The sequence below is a fragment of the Terrapene carolina genome, unplaced genomic scaffold (assembly GCF_002925995.2).
Source record: "Terrapene carolina triunguis isolate 2854851 unplaced genomic scaffold, T_m_triunguis-2.0 Scaffold210, whole genome shotgun sequence".
Lineage (NCBI taxonomy): Eukaryota > Metazoa > Chordata > Testudines > Emydidae > Terrapene > Terrapene triunguis.
Genome location: NW_020664561.1, coordinates 32495777 through 32504259, shown reverse-complemented (window position 1 = coordinate 32504259; position 8483 = coordinate 32495777). Strand labels below are relative to the sequence as shown.

General features: G+C 43.3%; 1 protein-coding gene across 1 annotated transcript in view; it reads left to right on the top strand.

The window, feature by feature from the left end:
• Positions 1 to 2174: 2174 nt before the first annotated feature.
• LOC113407262 (sorting nexin-7-like) overlaps positions 2175 to 8483 on the top strand; it is a 62997-nt gene continuing 56688 nt past the window's right edge. The window contains exon 1 of the mRNA XM_026655568.1: positions 2175 to 2360. Coding sequence (XP_026511353.1) covers positions 2175 to 2360 — 186 coding nt within the window. The remainder of the gene's footprint in view (positions 2361 to 8483) is intronic.

Below are 8483 nucleotides of genomic sequence, written 5' to 3'. Positions count from 1 at the left end.
AGATATCTAGGGCCTAATTTTTTAGAGTACTTCACCTTTTTATAGCACTTCATGTGTTCAAAACACAGCTCCAATCCATTCCACTTTTCAGTTGCAGTTGTTAGTGCTCAGGACTTCTACAAATCTGGCCCAAGTGTCTCAAACCTGGCCCAAGTGTCTGGGCATCCAGAAAATGAGTCACATGCAATTAGTGGCTTGTGGCCAGCAGTGAAATTTGGTTTAAGTGCCTTTCCTTATAGCATCATATAGGAACCCTGTGGCAAAGAGAGAGATAATCCAATTCTACAGTGCAGCATTCAACTTCCTTAACTTTGAGACCATCCTTTCTTTTCCTGTGGTCCTCTGTCTTATTTATTTCAGACCTTCTAACAAGTGCAACACGAGGCAGGGGTTCTATAGGCAACGGTCTCCTTCTCAGTACAACCCTGATTCATTCCCAAAGCACCAGCCAACCTGTGCATTGAAAGACACAAGGGACCTGTGGAAAAGCTGTATGTAATTAAAGACTATATCATAATGCATGCACAAAAGGTCCCTGAATTAAGGTTGCATAAGTAACCTTAATACTGGCATTTTCTAATTTTTGAGGGCTGGACTTTGTAACCTTCCTGTTAAAATCCTTCTTTGGGTGTAAATATGGAGTTATATCTATCTCATAGAACTAGAAGGGACCTTGAAAGGTCATCATTGAGTCCAGTCCCCTTCCTTTACAGCAGGACTAAGTACTGTCCCTGACAGGTTTTTGCCTTGATCTCTAAATGGCCCCCTCAAGGATTAAACTCACAACTGTAAGTTTAGCAGGCCAGTGCTCAAACCACTGAGCTATCCCTCACCCCACCATACATAATAATATAATACATGTATATAATAATGTAATACATTGTTATGTTGAAAGGTGGTGATGGCTGGCTGCTATCAAGTGACTCTTTGATCCAAAGAACTCCTGACCTAAAGTCAGTGATTGTGCCAAGTACTCTCTTTCAGGCTCATTGGGAAGAGCAATTAAGTCCCTTCACATACAGCTTCAAACAACAGAGGGATTGCCCAAGGCACATGGCAGGTTATAGCTAAACCATGTAGGATATGGGTATTTTTTAAAATGGCAGACACAGGGACAAGAATATTGGCAATGGTCTTCCAACCTGTTTGAGTTAGTAGTGGCAGAAAGCCAGAGAAGCAGATGTGAGTGTGATGCTGAGATGAAAAAGAACTAGGGCTTCCTAGACACAGAGCTCCCTGAGAAGCACACTTGGGGTTTGCTGAGCAAAGAAGATGCCTGCTTTTGTTTGTTTCTACTGGTGATTTGGGAAACGTGTGTTCACATTTTTTGTAAATAAACAAAATCAAACCAACCTCCCCCGTTCCCCCGACTTGCAGCATCAATTTTTCCTCCTAATGGAAACAGCCCTAACAAGACCCCAAATATTAGCTAACTGCTTGGACCAAACATGTAACATTAGCTCTATTTATCAATAAACTACAGAACGAACGTGGTGTTGTCAGCCTGTTTGCACATAAAAGCACGTGAGAAATGGCTGGCGCTAGTGAAGGGGAGGCAGTTCTACATGCTTGTCTGCAAGGCTTTACTAGCGAAACAAGGTGGGGGAAGGTAACATCTTTTATTCATTGGACCAACTTCTGACGGTGAGACGAGCTTTCAAGTTTACACTGCGCTCTTCTTCAGTGACGCTTTATAGCAGCTTTTGGGCTGCACTTTTCCCTGCCCTCCGGTTGGCTTGGTGCCAGCCCTTGCAGAGATGCTTCAGGCTCATGACTCCTGGTGTGCCCAGACGCCAGAGGCTGGGAGCGGCCTAGCCCGCTCCTAGGGCGGCGGTCTGCTCCTCACCCACCCCTCGGGGAGCCCTCCGCTTGCGGGCTCCCGGATTGCAGCCCAGCCCGGGCGGGGAAGCTACTTCGCTCCGCCTCCCACAGGCAGCTGCAGCGTGGGGAGCCGCCAGAGTGCAAAGCGCGCACGCGGCAGGTTCGCCAGTCCCTGGGGCGGGTCTTCTCCCCCCCCCGCCCTTGGAACGTCTCTTCCTCCCGTCCCCGGCTCCGCTCCCGGCCTCCAGCCGCTTCCCGTCCTGCGCACTGGGCGTGCGGCTGGCGGGGCGGGGCGGGGCGGGCAGGCTCCGGCAGCCAATCGCAGGGGCCGCCGGCCGGGCTGCCACAGAGGGATGGAGGCTGAGAGCAGGGTACCGGGGCCGCCGCTCTCCGGCTCCCCGCCTGGCTGCGGGGGAGGAGCCGCTGCTGCTGAGCCCCGGCCGGGCCCCCCCGGCGCAGCGCGGGCCCCGCCGCCCCCCGCCTCCCCGGAGGAGCTGGCCTTTGACGACGACGAGGAAGACCTGGAGGTGTTCAGCAAGGTACGGCCCGGGGCCCCTCTCCCCGCCGGGCAGCCCCGCTGCACTTTGCCCCGGGCGCTGCCCCGTCTGGGGTGCCGCCAGGGCTTGTCTCCAGAGCGGCGGCGATGTGACGGGCAAGCGGGGCTCCCCCGCCCGGTGCCCTGGAGCTGCCGCTGGCCGGGAGCTGCCCCCGGCTGGTCTCATCGCCCCCTGCACTTCGGGATGGGGCAGCCTGCCCAGTGCAGACACCCCGCAGCGGGGTCGGCCCTCCCCTCCCGTGACCCCCCCATCACCCTGGTGCGGGGCGGGGAGTCAGTGGCCCGGGAACCCCAATCTCGCACTTGTCTGCAGGTTCCTGTGGACGTGCAGTCGGAGCAACAATCCAGGTACAGTGATCTCTGCTACCTGGGCACGGTCCTGCAGGTTGTTCGTTGCTCTAGGCAATGGCAATGAAGCTTGGCAGAGAAATAGCACTCTTCCTCTTCAAAGCGTTGCACACACATTAACCTGAGACGTCACCATCTGCTTTGTTTTAAAGAGCAGAAAATAGGGATTGTAACTGAGTAGAAAAAGGAAAGACAAGCAGTTGAAGTGCACGTAGTGTTCTAATTCTTGTAGGCAGCTGTTGTTTTCCACTCATGTTTCAAACAACCATTTAAAAACAAGGAGTTAGGTGCCCCCTCCCCAGGAATTTGCATTTAATGGCTCTCTGGCATGCATAGAGGTGTTTGGTTTTTTCCCAATGGGGATTCACAATCCATTAAGTACTGTAATAGTTTTAGGATGCGTTTTTAAAGAAAAGTTGCTAACTTTTAAGTTTCTATTCAGTTTGTGCCAGTAATAGAGGTTGGACAGCTTTAGGATCAAAGTATCCCCAGCTGTTACACTTTTTGTAATAGGGGAACTGTTATGGTAATTTTGGATATTGGACATGTGGGTTCTGACTCTCTCAGCAGTTTTTCCTCAGTAAACAATTATTGGCATTTGTCATTATTAAGCACCTAGGTAAAATTGTTTGGTAAATTTGTGGGTGCAAGCACAATTCTATTATTGTACAGGCAACTGACCTAGAACCCCAATCTTGCAGTGTGATGTGCACGAGTCAGTGCAAGTTTCCCTACACAGTCCTAAAGTGGGGGCAGAGGCTTGTCTGTATAGATCTTATTGCATTATCAAAGCCCTAGTTATTATCTTTAATTAAGTACAGCCCTTGAAATTTACAGTCATGTGTACCAATAAAATACATAACAAATATAATATCTAAATATTTAATCTACAGGCATGGTTTATATACAGTGTATATTGAAATATACTCACCAGTACACAAGTTTCAAACTTGAGTTTATTCAAAACAGTTTGAGTGTGTGTACCATTGTTGTGTATGTAAATCAAATTGAGAATAGGTATCATTTAAATTTACGTGTACTTTGATAGAGGAGGAGACAAAATGATTAGTGTCTGAAACTTGGTATAGACCCAGATTGTGCAAACATTCACACATATGATTAACTACATTCATGGAAGTAGTCTCTGAACTATCATGAATCTTGTGATTGTTTGTTTGTTTTCTTAACACCACAGCTCCTGAAGTCCAGAATCTCACTGTTTATTTAAAACAAGTTTCTAGCCCTCATGGTTGCAGGAAAAAAATGTGGAAACATGACTTGACTAAGTCCTGGCTGGGATGATTTAATTGGGATTGGCCCTGCTTTGAGCAGGGGGTTGGACTAGATCAGTGGTTTTCAAACAGCAGGTTTTCAAACAACAGTACTGGGTCGCGGCGGCTTTGGTCAGCACTGCCGACTGGACCGTTAAAAGTCCCATCGACGGTGCTAGCTGTTCTGACACCGCGCTATGCCCCGCTATGCCCCGGAAGTGGCCAGAAACCAGACCTGCTGCTGGCTGTTGCACCCCAGAAGCCTCGGAGCTGAACCTGCTGCTGGCCGCTTTTGGGGCGCAGCATGGTCTGTGGTGCCAGGACAGGCATGAAGCCTGCCTTAGCACCCCCGCTGCGCCACTGACCGGGAGCCGCCCAAGGTAAGCCCGTGCCCCAACCCTGCACCCAAACCCCTTGTCCCAGCCCAGAGCCCCCTCCCTCACCCTAAACCCCTCGTCCCCAGCTCTGTTGGATCATGGACATCAACAATTTTCTTCAACTGGGTCGCAAGAAAAAAAGTTTGAAAACCACTGGATTGATGTGGATAGATGACCTCTTGAGGTCTCTTCCAACCCTAATCTTCTATGATTCTGTGGTGGAAGCTTAGAAGCCAGAAAATAAAATGAATTCAGTTAAAAACAAACAAAAACTTTTAACCCATTCTGTAAATTTTTTGAGGTCTGACTCATAATATTTGAACTCTTGATGTTGGCAAGTGCACATTTAAGTGTTTGTAGACTCAGGGCCTAATTCCTTGGCTTTTGGGCCCTGAGTTTGAATTTGGATTCCTATGAGTTACACTCATAGACTAAGACCAGAGGGGACTTTCATGATCATCTAGTCTCACCCACTCCTATAATAGACCCATAGCCTCTGGGTAAGTTATTGAAGTCCTCAAATCATAATTTAAAAACTTCAAGTTACAGAGAATCCACCATTTACAGTAGTTTAAACTTGCAAGTGACCCATGCCCCATGCTGAAGAGGAAGGCAAGTGCCACCCCCACCCCCCCTGTCTCTGCTAATATCTGAGGGGAAATTCCTTCCTGATGCCAAATATGGCGATCAGTTAGTTGACCTTTGTATCTTCTTGGTGCTCACTCACATGGCGCCAGTTGTAAGACTAGGTAGGGCCTTGCAAAATTCTTTGATGCCTTACATTGGGTACATAACTTTTTTTCTTTTTAAAATAGATGACTAAAATAAGAAGCGATGATTCTTTTTTTTTTAATTAAAAATTGGATTGTTTTTATTTAAATTAGACTTTTTGGATTAAATTACAATTTTCTTTTTTAAAATAAACCTGTTTAAAATAAAATCTGAATTTAATACAAAATATGTTAAGGCCTACATAAAAACTATATATGCTGAATCCATGAGCCTCTGTCAAAAACTTAGATGTTTACTCTGATTCTAACTTTTGAGGTCAAGCTTTATAAATATGGCACAATAAGTCCGTCTGAGTAATTTAGGAGGTTGTCATTTTCAAGATTTAGGCAAGACCAGGAACTTAAGCTCTTGTCACTTTTACTTAGACATTTTTGAAAACTTTCCCAGACTGACCTGAAATAATCAGTGTACTTCACTGACTACAGTTAATCCCTCTGTTTAATAAATCATTTAATTGTAAGTGAAACATGTTTTGATACATAAATTTCTCTTAATAAAATGTTTAAGGTTGTCTTGTTTAATACAAATAAATTTTATATGCTGTTTTGTGTTTCCTTAAATTGCAGTTACCATCTTTATGCAGTTTGATCCAAATATGAGCAAAAAGTAAATTATCTAGTAAATAAGCAATATATCATTCACTGTTTCCTAACATACTAAAATGTACAATTAATAAGAATCTGAAGATATTAGGCCATATAATTCCTTAAATAAATGTATACAATTATAGTGTACCCTCCTAGGTAGCAAAAAGATTTACCAAATCTAGTTTAAAGGCTCTCTTGTTGTAAATCAACATATTAGAATGGTTATATCAATCAATGAGAATGCACCTTTCTTTAGAAAATAACTGAAATACAAAAGGAAAAGTTGATTTAAAATCAGTGATTTTAAATTGAGGCTTTCCACTTGGTGATTTAAATCACCTCAATCCATTCTGAATATCACGATAAAGAATGGATTAATTCATTTTTGCCTTGACTGATAAATTTTATTGTAGTTTTTCAAAGCTATCCCGTGCTTGTTCTAAAGTGTAGAATAATACATAAATCTAGAGGAAATAATCAGTGTGTGCGCAGACACGTGTTGGGAAGTACAAATAGGCTACCCCTCCATCTCATTAAGTGATTTTTCTTTAACCTGGTATTCTTTAATTCTTCCAAGATTGCAACTGCTATATGAAGATCTGTAAGTTGGTGCATTAAATATGACTCAGTTATGGTAATAATTTGTTTTATGTCTGATTTGATAAAAGCAAGATCTGTCATTATTACCTTCTCTTTTCAAGCAAACCCTCAAACTTGGTAAAGAATAGAGCATGCACTGAGCCAGTCTTGATAAGGCAAACAGGCTCCAAAAATAGCATATGGGGTGATAACCACCTACGCTTTGAGGCTTCTTAAGTAAACCCAATAGATTGCTAACTCTCTGAAATGAAACAATAGAATATCTAATAGTACAGTGGTAGGAGCAGCAAATATTTCATCCTGAAGAAGAGCTCGGTGTGGCTCGAAAGCTTGTCTCTTTCAGAAGTTGGTCCAATAAAAGAGATTACCTAACCCACCTTGTCTCTCTAATTAAGTGCAAACTCATTTGGCATTGATGTCGCATGTACTTCTATAGCACTTGGACTGTAATTCAACATTTATTTTCTTGAGCACACATTTCCAGTGTTTCTGTAAACAGTTAGGCACTGGGCACAGAGGACTGGGAAGAAATTGACATATTAGAAGGGTAACTGTAGAGACTTCACATTTACTATGAAACAGTTGTGTTTGATAGTACTGAAGGAAAAATCTTGATATTAATAAAGTAAGGCCAGAAGGGACCATTAAATCACCTAGTCTCATCTCCTGTATGCCACACAATACTGTGTACCCCTGTAGTGAGCCCAACAGTTGTTATACTACAGCATATCTTCTAGAAAGATGTCCAATCCTGATTTGAGGACATCAAGACATGGAGAATCCATTTGAACAATTTAGTGCAAAAGAGTGTCAAAACATAACTTAGAGTTATTTGACTTTTATTTGTGTGATCTTGGCTTTTGGCTTTACTGGTCTAAGCTAGGAAATTTATTCAGGAAGTAATACTCATTTGCCTCTGAGTATGTCTACCCAGGGATAAAAAAACCCATGGCTGGCCCAGGTCAGCTGACTCAGGCTGGTGGCGTTTGGGCTCTGGAGCTGAAAAATTGCTGTGTAGATGTCCGAGTTCTAAGACCCTGTGAGGGTGAGGAGTCCCAGAGCTCGGGCTCCAGCCCAATCCCGAATGATGCAATTTTTAGCTCTGCAGCCTGAGCCCTGCGAGCCCAAGTCAGCTGGCCCTGTCCAGCCACAGCCATGCCATAGGGCTTTTATCCCTGGGTAGATATACCCTATACCTGCTAGTCCATTGTAATTAGTTCAGTTATGCTGCTGCTTGCTTATCAAAGGGATAAGGTACCTTATATCAAAAACTTGTTATAAAACATGGATTGCAATCAATATTTAAGGATAGCTATAAAAACTTTATAATTATTAAGAATCCAAGTGGCAGAAATGTATTCCCTAATTATATCAAAGAAAAAATGTAACAGGTGTTAAAAGGTATGCAAAGTGGTAAATTATTTCTATAAACAAAACAAACATTTCACACTGTGTTTGGACGCATAGCATCCCTTTTCTGTCTTGAACATTTGCACTTACTGCTTTTGTTTATAGGCGAGGAAGACAGTTTACTTAAGATGCAGATTTGGGATCCGATTTTCTATGGTAGTGAAAGTCTCCTGCAAGGTTTTTAATACTCTCAACTTCTTCTGTAGCCAGTGGGTGTTGTGCACACACAGTTCTTTGCAGGATCAGGCCCTTTTACTTGATTCCCAAATCAACTTGCTTTCTTGTTTCCAGTCTCTGACTACCTACGTTGTTAACTGGCTGGTCCCTTGTAGTTGTTATATACCTACTGTTAAAGGGGTAGGTATGAGGCAAATTTTGGTTTCAGATTTAACTTATGGAAAACTTACTGTTCCAAAATCTATAAAATGTTCCCAATAAAAATAACTAGATGCAAAGTAGCTTTGATTTTTTTGCTTTACATACAGTCTTCTGTGGAATTTGTAGCTTAAACCATGTTGTATTGTGCTGGTACATGAGTATCTAAAAGTGAAATTGACTTCATTTTTCATTTAATTCAGTTTAAGCAATGAAAATAGGCCAAATAGCTAAATGGTGAAAAATAAGATTCTTAATTGTCAACTTTAATCTAAAGGTATTACTCAGAATATAAACACAAAGCATTTATTTTGTAAAAAACCACATGGATGTTTAGCCTGACACT